The sequence below is a fragment of the Lissotriton vulgaris genome, unplaced genomic scaffold (genome assembly GCF_964263255.1).
Source record: "Lissotriton vulgaris unplaced genomic scaffold, aLisVul1.2 SCAFFOLD_2144, whole genome shotgun sequence".
NCBI classification, from domain to species: Eukaryota; Metazoa; Chordata; class Amphibia; order Caudata; family Salamandridae; genus Lissotriton; species Lissotriton vulgaris.
The window spans coordinates 415,462-437,975 of record NW_028250242.1 but is presented as its reverse complement, the minus strand read 5'-3'; the positions used below and the strand labels follow the sequence as shown (position 1 = coordinate 437,975).

At 46.4% G+C, this 22,514-nt stretch overlaps 1 protein-coding gene across 1 annotated transcript in view; it reads right to left on the bottom strand.

The window, feature by feature from the left end:
• Nucleotides 1-10,442: 10,442 nt before the first annotated feature.
• The window catches only part of LOC147663327 (long-chain-fatty-acid--CoA ligase ACSBG2-like), a gene marked incomplete at both ends in the record, with an annotated part of 401,356 nt that continues 389,284 nt past the window's right edge, over nt 10,443-22,514 (bottom strand). The window contains 2 exons of the mRNA XM_086950519.1: nt 10,443-10,712; nt 15,004-15,143. Coding sequence (XP_086806645.1) covers nt 10,443-10,712; nt 15,004-15,143 — 410 coding nt within the window. The remainder of the gene's footprint in view (nt 10,713-15,003; nt 15,144-22,514) is intronic.

The window sequence follows — 22,514 nt, the reverse complement described above, 5'->3', positions numbered from 1 at the left end:
TATATATATATATATATATATATATATATATATATATATATATATATATATATATACACATACACACTCACATATAGAACAGGAATTTGCTGAGAGAAAAGATTGCACATCTGTATACTGCATTGGGTCATGCTGTTCTTAAGCCAGCAACTTTCATGACCTTTCCTATTCAGGATACATGTCAGGCTGGGTATAGAGTCAAAATGTCAAGTTTTTTATATCGACTAGACATAATATCGAATCAAAAATATAGAATGGACATAATATCGACTAGACAGAATATAGACAACAAAAATATCGAATTTAAGGTAAGTTCATAATAATTTTTAATTTTTGTGTAATAAAATTCTGTAGCCGGTTTTGGGTTTATAGGGAAATTGGGTGGGAAGTAATTTAATTATAATTAATTAAATATGTTCTTTTATTTATTTATTTAGAATTGTTTATTAATTGGTAATTAATTAAAATATAATTGGTAATTAATTTTAATTGATTAATTGATAAATATGGTAATAGTAATTTATTTTCTGTAGCGGGTTGTGGGTTTTTAGGGGAATAGGTTGGGAAGCAATTTAATTATACTTTACATTTAATTGATTAATTGATAAATATGTTAATTTTAGTAATTTATTTTCTGTAGCGGGTTGTGGGTTTTATAGGGGAATTGGGTGGAAAGTAATTTAATTGTAATTAATTAAATATGTTATTTTATTTTATTGGTATTTATTAAGAATTAATTGTTAATTATTAATTGGTAATTAATTAAAATATAATTTGTAATTTATTGTAATTTACTTTTATTACATTATTTTCTGTAGTGGGTTGTGTGTTTATAGGGGAATAGCTTGGGAAGTAATTTAATTGTAAGTAATTACATTTTTTAAATATTTTTCTTTGAGTCTAATTGTTATTTATTTTTAGCTTTTCCCTACTGTTGCACTCTCTGGAGTTGGAATAGTAATTTTTACCCCTACGCTATCCAGCGCTTTCCCTACTGTTGCACTCACTGGAGTGGGAATAGTCATTTTTATCTCTACGCTATCCAACGCTTTCCCTACTGTTGCACTCACTGGAGTGGGAATAGTAATTTTTGTCCCTACGCTATCCAACGCTTTCCTTACTGTTGTATTCTGTGGAGTAGGAATAGTAATTTTTATCCCTACGCTATCCAACGCTTTCCCTACTGTTGCACTCACTGGAGTGGGAACGAATATGCTACTTACCAGTATGCATCTGTTCTTGACATGTAGGGCTGCTGACATTCATATCTGTGCATAGATCGCCGCCTAGTGTTGGGTCCGGATGATTGCACATTGTTGTCCTGGAAGAGTCTTCGAAGTATCACGAGATAGGTGGCTCCTCCCCTGGACTACAGTGCGCATGGGCATCAACTCCATCCTCAGATTGTTTTTAGCCAGTGTGGCCAAGATGGAGTGGAACTCAGTGAATGAAGCCATGCTAGAAGTATGTGTATATTCTGCAGCTGCTACAGGCACGGGGAGGAGGGCGGGCGATATGAATGTCAGCAGTCCCTCCATTAACGGCGGCCACCCGTGCCAGCTGCAGCAGTTTGGAAAAGTGTTTTGAGAACAGCCTGCCCTACACCGGCACGAGCTCTATTGCCCCTTTTTGCAGCATGACGGTGACCTCCTGCTGCAATAAGTGCAAGTGCTCGTCCGACATAGGACGGTGTCTTGGGGGCATGTTGGGTGGAGTGGATGTTAACTCCAGACAATAACCGTATTGGATAAGTTTTCTGACCCACCTGTCTGTGGTGATGGACTTCCAGACGGGCAGGAACTGCTGGAGTCTCCCCCCGACCGGTGTTGTGTGGTCAGGGGGCAGTGACAAGGCGTCACTGTTTGCTGGTGGCAGAGGATCTGGAGCTGTTTCCACGTCCTCTGCCCTTGGGACTGTTGCCACAATATCCACCGCGACTCTTGTTGGTGTAAGTAGTCTGAGTGTTGCCCTTGTAGTATTGCGTGGACTGGGAGAGCTGGCCCCTGGAGACGCCTCTAGTGCTGGAACGACGAAAGGACCCACCCCGAAACTGCTGGGACTGTAAGGCACCCATTGACTTTGCAGTCTCAGTATCCTTTTTTATCTTTTCTAGGGTGGTGTCAACCTCCGGGCCAAACAGGTGATCTGGGTTAACTGTTTGGTTCAGGATGGTGGATTGGATTTCTGGCTTAAATCCAGAGATTCTGAGCCAGGCATGTCTCCGAAGCATAACACTAGTGTTTATAGCTCTGGCAGCGGCATCGGCTGCGTCCAGAGCGCACTTAATGGAAGCGTTAGAGATTAGCTTCCCTTCCTGAATCAGCATCTCAGCCCCATCCTTGTATTGATCAGGCAGGTGTTGCAACAGGGTCTCCAGTGTATCGTAGTGTGCCCTGTCATAGCGCTCCAGAAGCGCCTGTGTGTTAGAAATGCGCCAGATGTTGGCTGCTTGTGCTGCCACCCTCTTCCCCGAAGCCTCAAAGACCTTGGATTCTTTGTCTGGGGGAGGAACATCACTCGTAGTCTGAGAATTAGCCCTCTTCCGGGCATTCGAGACGACAAGGGAGTCCAGAGGCAACTGTCCTTTAATGTAGGTAGGATCAGTAGGCGCTGACTTGTATTTCTGGTCAATCCTAGGGTTTATCACCCTTGCCCTGGTAGGTTCTTTAAAGATCTCAGCAGCATACTTTAAAACACCTTTCAGCATAGGCAGAGTTTTAACAGTTTTTTCTGATACCGAAAAGGTGTCAAAGAGGAAATCCACATCCACAGGGTCAGCATGTAGCTGGACGTTGTGATTGTTAGCTGCCCGTTCAATGAGGGCATTGAAAGCAGTAGAGTCTTCTGTAGGAGACGTTTTAGCAGAAAAAAGTTGAGGGTCTTGGCCTGATAGAGGATCCCCAGGGTCACCACCAGCTGCCCAGGGTTCATTGGTATCCTCAGGGTCTGTATAGACTGGATAACTGTACTCATCCTCATCATCTCCCTCACCAGCGTCCACATCCGTGTAAGTGGGCGACACATCATGAGTCTGCGGGGAAAGGGGTTCCACCAAGACGGGAGAGCAAGCAGAGTCTTTCTTCTTCTTGAGAGGGATCTTGTAAGACTCTAGTTGGGGTTCTGGGGTTATTTTCCGCTTCAGAAGAAAAAGTCTGTCCGTTTCGGCGTCGATGAAGTGTTCCTGACGCTCATCCCCCGAAGGTCGTCGAGGTCTTGGGCCGTGAACCACTGATGACGCCTTCGGCGCCGAGGAGACCTTGTCGGGCACGCCGGCCACCGCCTTAGGAGCGAAAGCCTTTGGCGCCGTCTTAGGCGGCAACGTGAAATGGATCGGCGTGGACACCTTAGGTGGTTTCTCCACTGGTTTCGCAGGCAGAGGCTCCGTCGGATCGACCGACGCGGTGCCGTCACGGATGCGCTGCAGGGAGTCAGTCACCTTCTTGGTGAACGGGGCAGATGGGCGCGCCGGTTCAATGGAATCCTTTGAGGCCACTTTCGAAGTTGACTCTCGAGGCGCAGCGTCCTTGGCCTTGTCGTGCGAACGCGGGGTCGTGAGGACCTTCGGGTCATCGAGCCGCTTCTTCGGGTCACTGAGCGACTTCTTCGGCTCGCCGACAGCCTTTTTCGGGTCGACAAGGCTTTTGCTGGTGTCGATCATCTTCGGCACCGACGCGCCCGACTCGACCACCTTCACTTTAGCCTTTGGCGCGGCAGAGTTCGTCTCGATGCCCTTGACTGGAGTTTTCGGCTCGACAGCCACCTTCGGTTTCTTCGGCGCCGAAGCCTAAGAGGCCTTGGAGCCGACCAAAGCGATGCGCACTTTCGGGTTCGGTGCTGGCACCTGCGCAGTATCTGGCGTCGAGACCGTAGGTTTCACTTTCGGTTTCGTTTTGCCAGGGAGTGGCTTGGCAACAATGTCCGTGGCCGGGCCCGAAGGCGGGGCCGTGGAACCCATAGTGAGATCTTGGGTAAGGCCCGAAGGCGATCCCTTGACCTGGGCCTTATAAACCGGCACGGCCCCAGAGTCAGTTTGAGCTATCCTCCATGGCCCCAAGGGCCCCGTCGTCGTCCTCTCCTACCTCGTCAACTACTTCTTCGCCCTCGAACACCTCAGCATCCGCTTTGTAGTCATCTTCGACGTCAGACGCGGGGTTTGATTCCGAAACGTCCTGGATAGATTCGTCCTCGACATCCCCTTCATCGAAGATGTCCACAGGCGCTGGAGCAGATTGCTGGGCCTCCAGGCGCGCAGCTCGTCGAAGCTTAAGTGTCTTCTTAGACCTGAAGCGGGAACAAGCCCCACACTTGTCCTCATCGTGGTCCGGCGACAGACACTTGTTGCACACCGGGTGGACGTCGATGTGGGGGTACTTCGAGTAACAGACCAGACATCCCTTGAACGGGCTTCGGTCCATGATGGACGGTCAATAAATCAGGAGCGTCGACTAGGCCTTCCGCGCCGAGAGCATGCGGGAGTAGAGAATCCGGCTCGGAGCCGAACTAGAAGAAGTAATGCCGAACGCAAGACAATACCGACGTATAGGCTAAAGACCTTTTGGTCTCAAGAAAGTTTTCTATCGATTCCGACAAGAGGGAATAAAAGACATCCCTTGCGCACTGTAGTCCAGGGGAGGAGCCACCTATCTCGTGATACTTCGAAGACTCTTCCAGGACAACAATGTGCAATCATCCGGACCCAACACTAGGCGGCGATCTATGCACAGATATGAATTCAGCAGCCAACATGCCTCGAACTAGTAATTTTTACTCTTACGCTATCCAACACTTTCCCTACTGTTGCACTCACTGGAGTGGAAATAGTAATCTTTACCCCTACGCTATCCAACGCTTTCCCTACTGATGCACTCTCTGGAGTTGGAATAGTAATTTTTACCCCTACGCTATCCAACGCTTTTCCTACTGTTGCACTCACTGGAGTGGAAATAGTAATTTTTGTCCCTACGCTATCCAACGCTTTGCTTACTGTTGCACTCACTGGAGTGGGAATAGTTATTTTTACCCCTACGCTATCCAATGCTTTCCCTACTGTTGCGCTCTCTAGAGTAGGAATAGTAATTTTTACCCCTACGCTATCCCTACTGTTGCTCTCTCTGGAGTTGTAATAGTAGTTTTTACCCTCTCAATATCCAACGTTTGCCCTACTGTTGCAGTCTCTGGAGTTGGAATATTAATTTTTACCCCTACGCTATCCAACGCTTTCCCTACTGTTGCGCTCACTGGAGTGGGAATGGTAATTTTTACCCCTACGCTATCACACGCGTTCCCTACTGTTGCGCTCACTGGAGTGGAAATAGTAATTTTTACCCCTACGCTATCTAACGCTTTCCCTACTGTTGCGCTCACTGGAGTGGGAATGGTAATTTTTACTCCTACGCTATCACACGCGTTCCCTACTGTTGCGCTCACTGGAGTGGGAATAGTAATTTTTACCCCTACGCTATCTAACGCTTTCCCTACTGTTGCACTCTCTGGAGTGTGAATAGTTAATTTAACCCTCTCGCTATCCTACGGAAAAAATATTGTATATGTTTTGTTAATAATATGTGTATATATATATATTATTATTTAAAATAATTGTTTTTCTTTTAAGTTTCATTAATTATTTATTAATTTTAAGTTTAAGTATTTTAAATATGTTTAAATTAATTACATTTATTATTATATTAGTTTTAAATTACTTTTAATATACTTAAAAAATTCGATATTTTGACTGTCTATATTTTTTCCTATTGATATTTTGGAGTCGATATTTTTGTACTTACCTGTTTGTAGATAGGAAGTCGATATTCTGGCATTCTATATTTTTACCTCGATATTTTGGCAAGTCGATATTTTGACTGTCGATATTCTGTCAGTGATCCGTGAGGCTGTCACCACTTAAACTTACCAGCCATTCAGAAGTAGCGTCCAATCACTGAACCCCAGATTCCAAAACGACTTAGTGCTTTGGTCAGCCTATTATACTGGGCAGAGTCAGCACGTCAGGTACAACTTACATTTGATTGACATTGTTTCAGCCTACATTGGCCTGCTGTGAAATGTAGACTAGTGAGATTACTGCTAGAGAGATCTTTATTTTGTTTGCCCGAGGCGGATATTTTGTTAGGTTGACCGGCTTGCTACAGAGGGCTTGATGTGTCCAAACCAGCAGTGCTGTCACTCTGAAAGAATTCAATATAGCCTGCAATGTCACAGAGGGCTACACTAACAGAATATTCATCTTTCAAAAAGGGGTTAGTAACTCAAAACCCTGTGTCATTACGCTAAGTACCCATCCCCTAGGACAAAACGTTTAAGGAACCATAATTAAGGTATCTAGTTTTCACCACAGCTGCAGCGTAAAATGTTTAAAACAGTTTGCCACTAATTTCCCAAAATGTTCTTCATGGATCTGCTCCAAGCTCTCTATAAAATGTTAAATTAGTGGCGAGATGAATTAAAAAATCACTTACAAAGTTGATTGGAATTAGGAAACACCACACTTTATGAAGTAGATGAGGTTTCCTAAATTTACATGAGGTAAGGTTTAACCTTTCGGGCCGTCCTGGTGAGAGGATTTCCTGATGCAGAATGTCTCAGGTAGAACATCCTCCATCAAAACAAATGTGAGTGTGGAGACTGCATATTCACAACTTAAGGTAAGAGGTGTGGTTTGGGAGGGATGGCTCTGAGCTGGGGTCAGCTGATTAAAAAATAAAAATAATAACTTGATACGTTTTGCATTGGACAAGGCTTGAACAGATCAATCAATCAATCATAACATTTGTATAGCGCACTACTCACCCGGCAGGGTCTCAAGGTGCTTGGAGGAAGGGGTCCGCTATTGCTCGAACAGCCAGGTCTTGAGTTGTCTCCTGAAGGCGAGATGGTCCTGGGTCAGTCGAAGATGGATAGGGAGGGAGTTCCAAGTCTTGGCCGCCAGGTAGGAGAAGGATCTGCCACGAGCAGTGGCTCTTCGGATGCGTGGTACGGCGGCGAGGGCGAGGCTTGTGGAACGTAGCTGGCGACTGGGCGTGTAGAAGGTCAGGCGGTCGTTAAGGTACTTGGGGCCCAGGTCGTGGAGATACTTGTGTGCGTGGGTGAGGAGCCTGAACGTGATCCTCTTGCTGACGGGGAGCCAGTGCAGGTCCTTCAGGTGGCCGGAGATGTGGCTGCGTCGGGGGATGTCCAGGATGAGTCGGGAGGAGGCTTTCTGGATGCGTTGGAGTCTTTTCTGTAGTTTGGCTGTGGTTCCGGCGTAGAGGGTGTTTCCGTAGACCAGTCGGCTGGTGACGAGTGCCTGGGTGACCATCTTCCTGGTTTCGGTCGGGATCCATCGGAAGATCTTGCGGAGCATGCGTAGGGTGTTGAAGCATGACGAGGAGACAGCATTGACTTGTCTGGTCAGTGAGAGGGAGGAGTCCAGGATGAAGCCCAGGTTGCGTGCGTGGTCCGTTGGCTTGGGAGTGGCGCCAAGGGCGGGGGCCACCAGAAGTCGTCCCAGGCAGAGGGCGATGGTCCCAGGACGAGGGCTTCCGTCTTGTCTGAGTTCAGTTTCAGGCGGCTGTTCTTCATCCACTCGGCGACGTCTTTCATCCCTTCGTGTAGACTCGTTCTGGCGGTGGCGGGGTCTCTGGTGAGGGAGAGGATCAGTTGGGTGTCGTCGGCGTAGGAGATGATGTTGAGGTTGTGCTGGCGTGTGATGGCTGCAAGAGGTCTCATGTAGACGTTATAGAGGGTGGGGCTGAGTGATGATCCTTGCGGAACGCCGCAGATGACTTCGGTTGCCTCGGATCAAAACGGGGGGAGGCGGACTCTCTGTGTTCTTCCGGTGAGGAACGAGGTGATCCACTCTAGAGCCTTCTCTTTGATGCCGATGTTGCTGAGGCGTTGAACTAGGGTGCAGTGGCAGACTGTGTTGAACGCTGCAGAGAGGTCCATGAGGATGAGGGCCGCTTGGCTCGGAAGCCGGACTGCGAGGGGTCGAGGGATCCGTTCGTCTCGAGGAAGGCTGCAAGCTGTTAGTTGACGGTCTTCTCAATGACTTTGGCTGGAAAAGTGAGGAGCGAGATGGGTCGGAAGTTCTTTAGGTCGGTGGGGTCAGCTGTTGGTTTCTTCAGTAGGGCGTTGAGCTCGGCATGCTTCCAGCTCTTCGGGAATGTGGCGGTGTTGAAGGAGGTGTTGATGACGTCCCGGAGTTGGGGTGCGATGATGAAGTCAGCCTTGTTGAAGACGTGGTGGGGGCAGGGGTCGGTAGGAGATCCAGAGTGGATGGTATTCATCGTGCGGGCTGTGTCTTCGGTGGTCATCGTGGTCCAGGTGCGGAGGGTGGCGGCGGGGGGCGTTGGTTCAACTGTTGGGTGCGTGGATGGTGCGCTGAAGCTGTTGTGGATGTCGGCGATCTTGCGGTGGAAGAACAAGGCAAGGGAGTCGCAGAGATCTTGTGAAGGGGGTGATCTCGTTGTTGCCGGTGCTGGGGTTGGAGAACTCCTTGACGATGCTGAAGAGTTCCTTGCTGTCGTGGGCGTTGTTGTCCAGTCGTTCCTTCAGAGATTTCTTCTTGGTGGTGCGGATGAGCTGGTGGTGCTTGAGGGCGGTCATGTTGTCTGTGGTCTGGTCGAGGAGCCAGGCTTTCTCGAGGGTGCGGCAGTTTTTCTTGGAGTCCTTGAGTTCATTGGTGAACCAGGAGGCTTTCTTGCTTCTGGGTCTGCTGGGAGGGTTCTTCAGTGGCGCGAGGTCGTCGGCGCAGGCGGTCAGCCACTTAGTGAAGTTGCGTGCTGCTTCGGTGGGGTCCGTTGTGCTGGCGGGTGGGTTCTGGCTGAGGGAGGTGGTGAGCTGCTCAGCGGTGATCTTGATCCAGTTTCTGCGAGGAGCCAGTTGCGGTGTTGGGTCGTGGTTTTTCTGAAGCTGAAGTGGATGCAACTGTGGTCGGTCCAGTGAAGTCCGGTGGAGTGGCTGAAGGTAATGTGCTTGCTGGATGAGAAGACGGGATCAAGCGCGTGGCCGGCGTAGTGGGTGGGGGTGTTGACCAGTTGCTTGAGTCCCAGGTAGGCGAGGTTGTCCAGCAGGGCGGCGGTGTTGCGGTCCTTGTTGTTCTCCAGGTGGAAGTTGAGGTCCCCTAGGAGGATGTAGTCAGCGGAGCGGAGGGCGTGCGGCCTGATGAAGTCCGTGATGTCTTCGCTGAATTGTGTACGTGGTCCCAGGGGTCTGTAGACGAGGGTGCCTCTCATGGTCGTCTTTGGGTCGGTGTGTATCTGAAAGTGGAGGTGCTCGGCGGCGGCGAAGGTGTCGTGGGAGTCGGTCGTGACGCGGATGGTGTTCTTGTGTACGATGGGGATGCCTCCTCCAATCTGGTTGACGCGGTCTCTCCGGGTGATCTTGTATCCGTCTGGGATGGGGATGGCGATGTCGGGTGCGGAAGAGGTGTTCATCCAGGTTTCTGTGAGGAAGGCGACGTCAGGTGAGGTACTGTCGAGTAGGTTCCAAATTTCGATGGTGTGCCTGTGGATTGAGCGGGTGCTGAGCAGGATGCACTTGAGGTTGTTGGTGCTCGGCTTGGTGGCTGTGGTGCAGATTCGGATGCAGGTGAACTTGCAGGCTTGGCAGGTGAAGGGTCCATGGGTGCGTCTCGGAGTGGCTCGATGGCAGGCTCTTTTTCGGTCGGGTTTGAGTGCGATGAGGGTGGCGGCGTCGTAGGTCCGTCGGGTAGTCTTGCATCTAACAGATTAGAACATACACTAAGTTGCTAGTCAGACTCTACACCCTTCCACTTTAAATACCATCTAATTGATAGGAATTAGTTGGACTGTGGAAAGGTGACTGAATGTGCTTTAATATGTACCTTTAAAAAATCGAAATATTCTTTCGAACAGAATCACAATGGGCACACCGGAATATCAGCACCAGAATACTAAGGACAGAATATTGTATCCACAATATTGACATGTAAATGAGTATAGATATTCTATACCTTCCTCCACATATATGTACTTACAAGGTGTGTGTTTGTGTAAATATATATCTTCAAGGTATGTAGATGTGGAGTTAGAAATAGTAAATATATGCACTTACCTTTCAATATTCAAGGTATGTAGATGTGGAGTTAGAAATAGTAAATATATGCACTTACCTTTCAATATTCCTTCCTTGATATTCTTGTATCGTAAGATCGTGGGGGGGTCTATATTTAGTAAGACAACCAGTATTTGTGAAATAATGCACCTATAGAACACAGCTTTAATGTATGATCATAAGTGAGGATTATGCCCCCCATAAAAATATACTTTTGGCTACGGGACTGCTGCCACTGCGGCATCTTATGCCACCTGAAGTTCACACCGGAGCCATGGCGGCATCCTATGCATTCTGACCTTTAACATATCAGTCTTCCAGGAGAGGCCACAGGCCTGTAGGAACAAGTGTGAATCTACCACCCTTCCTACCACATACAGTTTCGGGCACTCACCTAACTCCCCGCCGAACAACGAGAAGTCCTTGCCAAGGATGCTCCATTTCTGCACCCTCTGTGCGTTGGAAGTCGCCCGCCGGTTCACCCGATCGACACCTTCCTGTATGGCTGTATAGATGGTGGGGTCCCTGGAGCTCACCACCTCTGACACCCGGGTGGCACTGCTTCCCAGCTGCTGGCAGAACACGACAGCCTCGGAGGTCAGCTCGTCCTTGGGCTCTCCTGTGTCAGCATCCACCTTACACTGGCGGAGACAAACAGCATTTAGGACAGTAAGACGCCAGCCTGGTTCATTCTATACCGCGACAAAAGACACTAAGGGCCTGAATTTCATCTTGATGGGCAGGTAACTCCATCACAACGGTGACTGACATCCCGTTGTCCGAAATATAAATCCCGTATTTATCGGCAGACGGGATATACGTCATCTTTGGGACAGAGTAACCAATCCGTCAAGATCTAAATCAAGCCCTATATTACTCTAGTAATCACAGCCCAGTGTTTGCACAGAAAGACTCGCCAACATAGTGCTGTTCATGCACTGCCTCTTAAAAGCACCTGCCTACTTGCCTGGGTCTATTAAGATAGCTCAAGGAGTTAACCGATAGCCACTCAAAAATACATCAATCTGAAATTCAACAATTTGTAAAATAGCAAGGCAAATTCACCCTTTCACCCTTTCAAGGTCAGTGAATTAATTTGGTAATTCCAACTTTGATTATTATTACATAAAGCACAATATAAACATATGACATGTATTCAATATGAAGAACCAGCAGTCCCTTCACCCACACAAACACTGCAGTATGTTCAGTACCACAAGGATTACATTTCTAGAATGAGATCTCACATATAGATTTTAAACGCAGCATATGTTCAATATGTACTACTATGTAAAAAAACAGTTCTTAATACCTCCAAGAACAGGCCACAGAACAGGCTAATACTTCAAGCGGAGAAAGTTAGTTACAAAAAGTAATGGTATCATTGACTTTCAACCCACATCTCCCCAAGAACTAGGTTATAGAAAACCACAAAGCTCTTTAGGTGATTCAGGATTCAGTCTTTCAGGACAAAAAGTCTAGTTGACGCAAAGCTACAGCCTTAATGGATTAACGTATGAGAGGCGAAGACCACACAAGGTCTCCAAAGGGAGGACAAAGATAGTTACCACAGAAGTGACGCTCGAGAGATTCACAATTAAAAAAACAGAGAACCTCTCCAGAGATAGTTCCATGCATTTAATATGAATCCGGGATTATTCAAGCTGATAAAGGTCTTTCTAGAGGATATTCCATCGAACTGCTAATTCTCCACCTACAGAGTGTCCCAGGGCATCAGCAAGCAATGCTCCTGCACGCCAGTAGGTGGTGCCCTGTGGCTCACCACTGACAGTACTGCCCTGAAGTGATGGAGCATATAAGCGCCATGCCTGCAGGCTGACAGTTTCTTGTAACTTTCTCCTTCTGCGTCCTCGAAACAAGTTGTCTGAGATGGTGTGCTGAATTTCAAACTTGGGACCTTTTTCGGTTTTAAAGAGGCCACTTTGCAACAGCAGATCCCTCACGTTTAGACCAGATACCCTAGCAGTACCTTCTATAGGGTCACAGTCTGGGGAGAGAACATGGAATAAAGAGTCCTACAGAACTGAGTGGGCAAAGTGACTTGCACACTGGACCCGGCTGTCAGGGTAGTGGTGTCACATGAACGTATGCAGATGTCTAGAACAGGCATACCCTTCAACAAAGATGTCACAGTTGTGTGAAAATGAGCAGGTGTGAGTTTGGCTCCTTGATAATGCATCCGAAAAAGAATACGTCATGGAAATTGTAGGGAACCATCCAATTTACTGGTTCCAGAATAAAAAAATCTGGGCAAAGGTGAGCATTTTTAATTGGTCCTTTCGACAAAATGGTATTAAATGAGCATAGGTTTGGAATAGGCCTGAGGCCTCCATCCCTCTTCAGGATGAGGAAGCAGTGGGAGTAACACCCCAACTCTCTCTCCAAATCCAGCGCCCACTTGAAGGCACCCCTGGAGAGTAAAATATTAGACTCTCGCATCAGGATGTGTAACTTTTCTCCCCAAACGTGTTTTTGTTTTGGGGTAAGAGGAGGTAGAGCTTAGCCTTTTGTGAGGATTTTTAAGACCCATTTGTCTGATGGGATGAATCTCCAGCCGCTGAGGAGATGGGCCTGCCATGGGCCACTGCGGTCATACATGTGTGTCCAGGGAGCCGCAGCAACAGGAGTGAAACTGGGCGAATGCTTTCCCTGCTGAGTTACACAGATCCTCCCAGTGTAACGCTTACATTCTTTCAGAGAATGGATCCGCTGCTGTACAACAGGCTGTGTGGGGTGTCGTAGGCTGGCTCATCGACTAGACTAAGAGTTTCCTGAATTGGTGGGAAAAGTGTTTCGGTGGCATGGATAAGCAAATGGATCATACAGTGGCCACCTTTGAACCATTCCAAGGTCAAATCCGCCTTCTCTATTAGCCTGGAGGAATCAAGGGGCAAGCGCATGGAAAATGCTGGCAAGCCACCAGAAAATCCAGGCGACCACATCCAGGCCGGTCTTCTAAGCACAACGCTAGTGCGAATAGCCCTGTCCCTACATTGTCATGTTCAGGCCAGCCCAGAGCATGTAAAAAACAGTACCCTGGCTGCCATGAAGCAGTCTAGTCTAACAAGGCCTTGAGATGCTCTGGGACCACAAGCATATTCATAACTGGAAACATCCCAAGAAAGCCTGTAACATAGTAAGCAAACTGCATTAATAGATCTAAGGGCTGAACTGGCTAAAGAGAACAGCCTTTTCAAAAAGACATCAATTCTCTTTGATTCCTTCGCTGGGTTGACCTTTCGCGTTGAGGCTTGGAGGGTCTGCCTCTCAGATGTTGGATGTTCTGTAAGAAAGTCTGGCTCAGAGGCAAATCTATGTAGTCAAATCATGGGTGGAATGAGTGGCAGAAATGAACACAGCTTAGCTCATGTCGCTGTGGGTATGTGTAAAGGCTTTGCTGAACAGAAGCAGTAGCCCAGATGAAGTGGGCTCTATTTGAAGAATTTCAGTCTGCAAATGTATTTTGTCCTATTGTGGGCAACTTATTTTAGTCCCTCAGTCGCTTTCAAACAACCAGAGCAAACAAGGTCCCAGTGGTGAATCTAGCCCAGCTGTGGGGAATGCATCTAGCCTACCTGCATATTTCAAGTGTAGATATACTGAATCATCAGTGCAGTGAGCCAACGGAACCCATGCCCTGTCCCATCATCAGTGTTTTGTCAAACCCATGGCCACTCTTGCACTGGGTCAAAGCCAAAGCAGGAATGGTTTGGATCCTTCCGTAGAAACCCTGGTGAGTCCGGTTGTATTACAAATGGTTGCGCTACTGCGATCCTAGAGCGATATTGGTTTAGATTAGACAGACGTTATCTCAAGTCAAAGAACTGGGACCGAATTTTCTATCGGATATTGGAATGGAAAGAAAGGGCGTGGATCTAGGTGCAGACTGCAACAGGGCTGATTCAAGCCCTGATATAGAGCAGACATACGAGTGGTAGACAGCCCTGTGGCTCCCTAGAGCACGAAGGCGCACCAGGAACCAGAAGTGCACCAAAGATCTGAGACATTTCTGTTTTGAAGGCCTATCTAGGGTCAATGAAGGCCTTGGAACCTGCAGGTATGAAGGACTAGCTGCAGAATCAGCTGAGATTCCAGGGATTGTGATGGTGTGTGACTGACCTGGACGCCCTCTTTTGAATGCCAAGATGCGAATACGCCCTGCTTCATCATTTTATCATTGTGTTTGGACTTTTCTCATCAGAAGTCTCCAAGCAAGAAGTTGTCTTTCTGGGGTCCGTAATCTGCATGCAATCTCAATCTGTGCTTTGACAGACTTTTTCGAAGGACTCAGAAAGGAATTAATATCTGAGCGAAAGGGTGGCGCTTCTATGCAGCACTGCACAGTGATTTCCAGGGTGGTACAGAGTCACCATGGAGCCACATCTGTGAGAATGCAGGAGCTTGTGGAAAGAATTTACCGGAACTAGGATTAGTTGTATCCATCCGAAACAGGTTTTTCAGGGTCTAAACTCACTAGTAAGAGACTCCTCATCTACAAGATGACCTGGAGAACAGCCTTAACCAGGAGAAGCTGAAAAAAGGCAGGTGACATGAGTTCCTCTTTCTAGAGGCATTGCCATATGGTTGATGACCAAATGAGGTTACAAAATGTAAGTAACTGAAGAGGGACCATTTATTTGATTAAGGCAATGACTGTAGATGCCATGTCATGAAATGTAGGGATTATAGTATAGTTAAGTGATCATGATCCAATAGAGAATGAATACCAACTGATCAGGGCAGCTGCTAAGATAGGGTGGTGCCTCGACCATGCACATGATCGTTTGAATGCCAAGGGCAGGCTTTGCTTGTGCCCAGTCGCTCCTGGAAGATATCACTCGTACATTCAATGAGCTGTGCCTGGATGATCTGTAAGAGACACGGGAGATGGATGCGAACACTTCCACTTACCTTCAGCGTGAGCAGCATAGACAGGAACTTCATCTTGTCGCCAATCAGAATTGCGTTGCTTATGATCGGAAGCTCCTCCTTTATTGCGTCCTCGATTGGGATTGGAGGAATGTTCTCACCCCCGGCTGTGATGATCAGTTCTGGAACCAATTAGATAACATGAAGTGGGAATCAAATAAAATTGGTTTACAGTATAATTTGTGCACATTTGGGACATTCTAGTTGTGCCTTCATGATCAACAAAGTCCTAGACTCATCAGTGAGAGAGCGCAATTTGAAAGAAATGTATGAATACGCCATATTTACAAACCAGTTGCGTAAATTTAGCTAAGGTAACTAGAGAGATGAGAATATGTATCCGCATTTACTCACAATTGTTTTATTAGAGATACAGAGCACATATAGAGTGTGGGCTAATATAGAAATGTGTGGAAATGCTTAGAAATGTTAGATGTGTTAATCAGGTTCCATGTTATGTAGCTGCTAAATGAAGAAGGATGTAAAATGCAAAATGAAGAAACGTGCAGACCACATGGCACTGTATAAGAACGAAATGTACCATTGCATCTTTTACGTAGCATGGATTCAATATTATCCAATGATTTGCTTATATGTTAAAGGATATATTTTATAGAAGTGTTTTGTATAACCAGAGTGTGGTGTGTTAGCATATTATTTTAAGTTTAGAAATAATGGTTCACAGGGTGCAGGCTACTGCACGTAATTTAGTAGGCCTGGAGAGATAAAGTGTCTTCTTTGATCTGCACGTGTAAGTTAAAAGTCAAGCCTTGTTAAAATAAATTGCCAATGTTGGTCGAAGTTTTATGGCCTAGCCTGATAAGGGGAGCCTGGAATTTGGGGCCCTGCTTCGAAGTGTCTGTTTGCAGGTGCGAGGGGGGTACCAATCAAGAGCTTGATGAATAGAGCTCTGTTCGAGGAGATAGGCTCGGGTCCGGAGGAGTCTACTGGAATGTCATGGGGGTACCGGCACGCTGGAGACGGAGCCTGGGAAGCAAGGTCAACTTAACAGACGGTCCAAAGAAGCGAAACTATGGAAAAAAAACCAGAAACGAGACCACGTGAATTGTGTACGTGGTGGGCGTCTCAGAGGGGCGTTCCACCCATACTGTGATTTTGTATTAGGGACAGCGCCCTGGGGAGGAGGTAGAGCAGATGGCCTGAGGACCCTTAGAGAGCGGATGGGTAGGCAGAAAGGGTACTGCTACAATGCATAGGTTTTCCATCTGAGACTAAGAGAGAGATTGAACTTCTTTGGAAGTCAAACGGCTGACACCTTTTTAGGTAAAGAACTTGCTAAGTAGGGATGTCATCTAGTCTAGAGTAGGGTCAGTTTAACTAGATTTGTTTCTTTTCTGTAAATGACGCTTAAGATTCATCTTGTGTCGATGATATTTAACCTACTGATTTTTGAATTGGTTTTGGTAGTTTTCTTCTGCCGATTAAGATCTCTCAGAGAGTTCATGTTCATCTTATTACCTGTGTATCTTTTGAACCTTATATTGAGATGTTTGTACCTGCAACTAATTTTGGCTTTATAATAAATCTGTAAACTTATCCGTAGTAAGTGGTTCTTTAGAGTTGTGTCAGTTTTAGGCTGGTTTGACCTATGTAGGGTTTGCCTTTTACTCAACGACAGCCAACAATCGATCCAAAAGATTCAAGTGAGATAGGAGTTAGGGTGCTCCGATAATTGATCAAAAATCTCACGTCCGCAGTTGGTAGCAGAGAAAGATGGTTGGCTTCTTGAGGAAGGCGACCTAGATTAGGTTAAGATTACCCCAAGGACTGAGGTTCCGTGACGATTTGAACCCGTGTTTTCAACATTGTCGTAAATACATAATTTTGGTATCAGCGAACCGCAAATGATCCATTTAGCATATCCTGGTGTTTTCGCTATGCTACGAGCAAGAGTACTCCTGTTACAAATACATTTCTGATCTACCCATGGCATCCATCTTAGATCATGGCAGCCATTTTGTGTTTTCTTGCCCTCACATAGACAATAGACACGCAATGATCTCTGATTACTTCATTTCGATTAAGGACACGTAGGCTTAGCCGGCGATTCACCTCTCTAGTGACACGTGCACCTTAGAACAGAACATGCCGTGGCTGCATGACTCGACAAAGGCTGCCTCCTCTGCCTGAGGCCAGTCCTGCTATACTGGTTCTCGTGTTCGTTGGCCTGATCATGATTAGGCGGCCGAAGCTGGTAGCCTTGCCCATTTACGACCCACAAACATCTCTTATCCTGCTTTTTCTATCATCTGCACCTGGCTCTGCTCCTTTCCTTCTGGGCCTTTATTAGGGGGAGGTAACGAAATTTACGATGAGGCGGTCCGGCTCGTGAATGAAATGTTGACATGGGATTGTGATGGAATAGTGGGAACCCCTCTTCGTAATGTTTGACATCAGATATTATCGACGATTCCAGTGCAACGCCAAATATTTATTGTTTAGGACACAAAGGTTTGGGAATGTACTAACATTGTGAAGAATTTGCCTGAAGGCCAATATTTAGTATATAAGGAGCAACCCTTCTTGTACAAATCGAACAGGCTCCTAGATACTGCCCGTGTGTAGTTTCTGTGACTTCTGTGTCCCTGCAGTAATAAACCTTTGGTCTTTGACGCCACCATCGAGAAGCCCGTGTTTCTGTTTATTTGTGCACCGAGACAGGTAGAACTCCGGGGTCTTCGGGTGTTATCCCTGACACCTCTGGACGGAACCAAAAAGTCCAGAACTCCAATTGGCGCCCAACGTGGGGCGACGTCATTCGGTACCGGTCCAAAAGCCTGAAGAGTTCGAGAAGCTTCGTGTGAAGATTCCTGAGGGAGGCGCCCCACTTCATCGATCCCGGCATATCGCAAAAGTGGCCCGACGTTCTCTTCCACGAGGGTTCCCGTTCAGGACGGCTGCAGTGGTCCGTTGCCTTGACCGTCGCCTTGTCTTGGACCCGAGGTGCAGTCCTTAGTACGGCGAGACGTGACTGGTTTCTCCTTGGTGACGTCTTCAGTGCCTCAGTTAAGTATTAAGTGGTTGCTAGTTGGTTGCTTCGTAAGGGTTGTTATAATCCTTTTAGTTCTTGGTTTGGTTTGGTTTCGTAAGATTATCACTGGTTGTTCTGGTTACGATAATCTATTGGTTTAGTTTGGGTATCGATACATTGGTTCGCTTTTGGTAGGCCTAAGTTCTTGGTTCGAGTGCACATTTTTGTTTGTGTTTGTTCGTTCTGTGTTCCGGAGTACAAAATGGTAAGTCGGAAAAATTGTATGTTGTCGTGTTTTGGTTGCAACAGTGATTCCCGGTTGGAGGACTCATGTCTGGTTCCTCCGATTGGAACTCCTCTATATGATCTTTATTGTAAACACGGTGTGGGTCCTATATCTTATAATGAGGTGTGGGTCCGATATACGGAAAAAGACGGTGTCCTTAGTTGGCCACTGCATGGTAGTTTTGAACCCGAAGTCCTTGACAATTTAGAAGTGAAATTGTTTAAGAAGAAAGCCCGGCCGGCAATGTTTGATTCTTTCCGTAACTGGCGAAAAGAATCTAAACAGAGAGAAATTAAAAGGTTGAAGAAAGAACAGAAAGAGCAAGAGTTGACTTTAGAACAGGCTGCTAAGCAGCTGCAAGTCAACGAGTCTGAGAAGGCAATAGAGGTGGCTACTAGAGAGCGTAATTTAGCGATAGACAAGTGCTACCCTGCCTTGCCATCGAGTACAACTAAGATAGTAGAGGATCCCGAAAATGATCCTCTGTTGTCTTACTTGTTACGGTCACCCCCACCGTATGCACAGGGTGCTACGGCTCCGCCTGTACCGAATGTTCAATTGCCGGTTGCTGGACAACCTGGTATTCCTGCTCCTGCCCCTCAGAATCAAGCTCCTGTACCTCCTGTGGTCAATGTGAATGTTCCTTCGGCACCCCCTCTTCCTGGGTTGCCGGCTTCTTTGCCTATACCTGTATCACTTACACCTACTGTTTCACAAGCTACCTTGCCTGATACTCCAACTGTTCCTGTTCTATCTGTTCCAACTGCTACTGTGTTTTCTACATCTGCTAGTATTATGACTCCGCTTTCTGTTCGTCGAAGAATCACTGATTCTGTCTCTAACATTCTGTCTCCCTTCTATAAAAATGTAATTAAGACTCCTACTTCTGACTCTGTACAGAGACGTAGTCAGCTCCCAAGTACTGAAGAACGGGGAATCTTAGATTCCACGGCTCTCAGATGGATTTTGAAGAGTAGGAGATATAGTACTAGAGATGTATTAGATACATTTATGCAGTGGAATGAACCAACACAACGATATGTGTTCGATGAGATGTGCTCTCTTTTACGTGAGGAATTAGAAGAAGATGACTCTGAATCGAATTTAGAAGAATTAATTAATGTTCAGAAAGAATTTGCTGCAGGCATGATAGTAGGTCAAAATATAAAGGAAGCGATGGAACTGATTTTAAGTTATAGGAATGATCTATCACTCCGTTCACCAAGGGAGTTAGAGAAGAGTAGTACGAAGCAGAATCGCCAATATCCAATGAGGGAGGTTCCACCAATTTGGCGCGAAGCTGTGCAAGCTAATGCAAACCTTGGTATTGCAGCCGCTCCGGCGCAATTCCAAAGAGTGTGGATACACATTCCGTGGAAGCGAGCCGAAGTGTTAGCAGTGAAACAGGCCTTGCCAGATCCGCGTAAGAATCCTGCCGGATACTATAAGGAGTTAGCGCAGACAGTTGAGGCTTGTGTGATGAATCTAGCGGACATTGACATGTTATTTGGGAATGTAGTTCCGCAACCAATTTGTGCTAAAATTCGTAAAGAGAATCATCCAGTTGCCCTCGGTGGTGATTGGGCAGCTATAATTGCAGCAGATGGTCAGCAAATAGGTGGTTCCAAGCCCGAACCTCTAATTGCTAATCTTCCAGGTAGAATAATTGACTTAATGAAGACTCTGATGCCAGCATTGCGCGTTAATTGGGACAAGTTGTCCGCATGCAGGCAGAAGAAAGGCGAAAGTGTCTCCGACTTTTTCACGAGGTTCGAAGAGACTTTTGTAGATCACAGTGGTCAGGATATGAGCACAGAAGGAGGACAGAGATTGTTTGTCGATAAATTTGTACACAATTTGCTACCAGAGCTCTGTAATAAATTGAAAGATTCCGAGAGTGCGTGGGCTGTCTCTACAACTGCGCAAATACTTGCAACTGCACAGTATTATGAAAATAGGGATAAAGAGGAGAAAGAGAAATCAGATAAGAAGACGAAAGATTTAAAGACTAAAGTTCTTTTGCAACAGGCATATCCGCCTCGCATGAATCAGACCAATACACAGCAAGGGTCATATCAAAGGACAGATTATGGTTCTCAGAGACCGCAATACCAGTGGAATCAATGTGCGTATTGTAAGAAAGAAGGTCATTATAAGAATGAGTGTTCAGTCTTAGCGCAAAACAATGCTGCAGCAGCTCAAAGAGGTCGTGGTGGTTTTGTGCAAAATTCTAGGGGTCGAGGACGAGGTGCTATGCCTCCTCAAACGAACGATCGCCCTTCCAATCACTTTGATCAGCGAAATGGACAGTCTGCTCAACAGAATAGGTCGCAACAGTATCATGTTGAAGACTATTGTGAAAATGATGAGGGATTTCAGCAAACTGAATACTAGGACAGCCATGGACAGAGAGAGGGAGTAGTATCAGTTCCAGTGGATCAGAGTGGGCCTTATGTCGCAGTAGCATAATCAGGTGTAGTCGAACCGTTTCGGTTGGATACTGGTGCCGCAAAAAGTTCTATCATTCATGCGAAACTCCCTGGCGCACCTTTGTCCGGCTTAACAAATGTTTCTGTAGGTTTTTCAGGTGCCCCTGTTTACAATCCTGTATCTGGTCCTTTGTCTATTTCTGTTGGACCGTGTCAATTGAAAGCACCCCTGATTTTGACGACAGGTTGTAATGAAAATCTGCTTGGTTTAGACTTGTTAAAACGCCTATATGCGACATTGTACTGTTCTCCAGAAGGAGTACAGCTTACGTTGGGTAAAAGAATAACCTCTCCGATGTACTTGTCAATGGATGCACTCCCGCCAGAGCTGCGTTCACTCCCTGATACTCTTTGGGCGACTGGTCCTAACTATGTAGGCCTTTTAGAAATTCCACCATATGTAGTCACTTTGAAAGCAAATGTCAAATTTCCACGAATTCCTCAATACAAAATTTCTAGTGAAGGTGAACGTGCACTTTTATTGATTGTGCAAGATTTGATTAAGAAAGGCGTGGTTGAGGAAACTAGAGGGAATGTCTGTAACAGTCCTGTATTACCAATTTTGAAACGTACTGATCCTTCAAAGCCTCCAGTATATAGGTTTGTTATCGATCTCAGAGAGGTTAATAAAATTGTGGTTCCGCAGTATCCTGTGGTTCCAGACATTACTGCATTGTTAACGTTGATTCCTGCCACAGCTACATGGTTTTCAATTATCGACTTGAAAAATGCCTTTTTCAGCATTCCGATAGCAGAGGAAAGCAGAGATATTTTCGGCTTCTCTCTAGGAGGTCGAAGCTTCAGGTTTAAACGTGCTCCACAAGGCTATTGTGAGAGTCCGTCCATTTACAGTCAGGCATTAAAAAGTCAGTTAGATTCCTTTGTACTTCCTCCTGGTTCTGCCTTAGTGCAGTATGTAGATGACCTTCTGGTGGCTGCCGATGACAAGGAAACTTGCAAAGCAGCTACAATTTCGTTATTGCATCATTTGTCTAATTTGAATCATAAGGTGTCACCTTCGAAAATGCAATACTGCTGCCAAGAAGTGACCTACCTAGGTCATCTCTTGTCAAAGGAGGGAAGGAAGTTGACCCCAGAGAGAATAAAAGCAATTACGCAGATGAGTGTTCCCCGCACACAGAGAGAAGTACGTGCCTTTTTAGGTATTACCTCGTACTGTAGGCAGTGGATCCCAAATTTTTCTCTTTTAGCAAAACCCTTGGTAGCTTTGACTGGGAAAAATGTTCCGAGTCCGGTGCCATGGTCTGCTGAATGTCAGGAGAGTTTTTCTGAGTTACGTAATGCACTATGTTCAGCTCCTGTATTGGGTACACCCGATTACAGTAAGCCATTCACGCTCTATGTTCATGAGAGAGAAGGTTGCGCGTTGAGTGTTCTGACACAGAGATTTGGTGATAAACAACGCCCTTGTGCGTATTTTTCATCAACATTAGATCCGGTAGCTAGAGCGTTGCCTAGTTGTTTGAGAGCTACAGCGGCAGCTGCGGCTTCCATTCGACAATCTGCTGGTTTGGTGATGAACAACATGCTAGTGGTCATGGTTCCTCATGCTGTGGATACACTCATGAACCGAACCAAGACGCAACACCTTACCAGTGCTAGACTATCTGGCTACGAGCTGACACTGTTAGCTAGTCATATACAGATCAAAAGATGCAATGTATTGAATCCAGCAACATTGTTGCCGGCTAATCAGGAGTCGAGT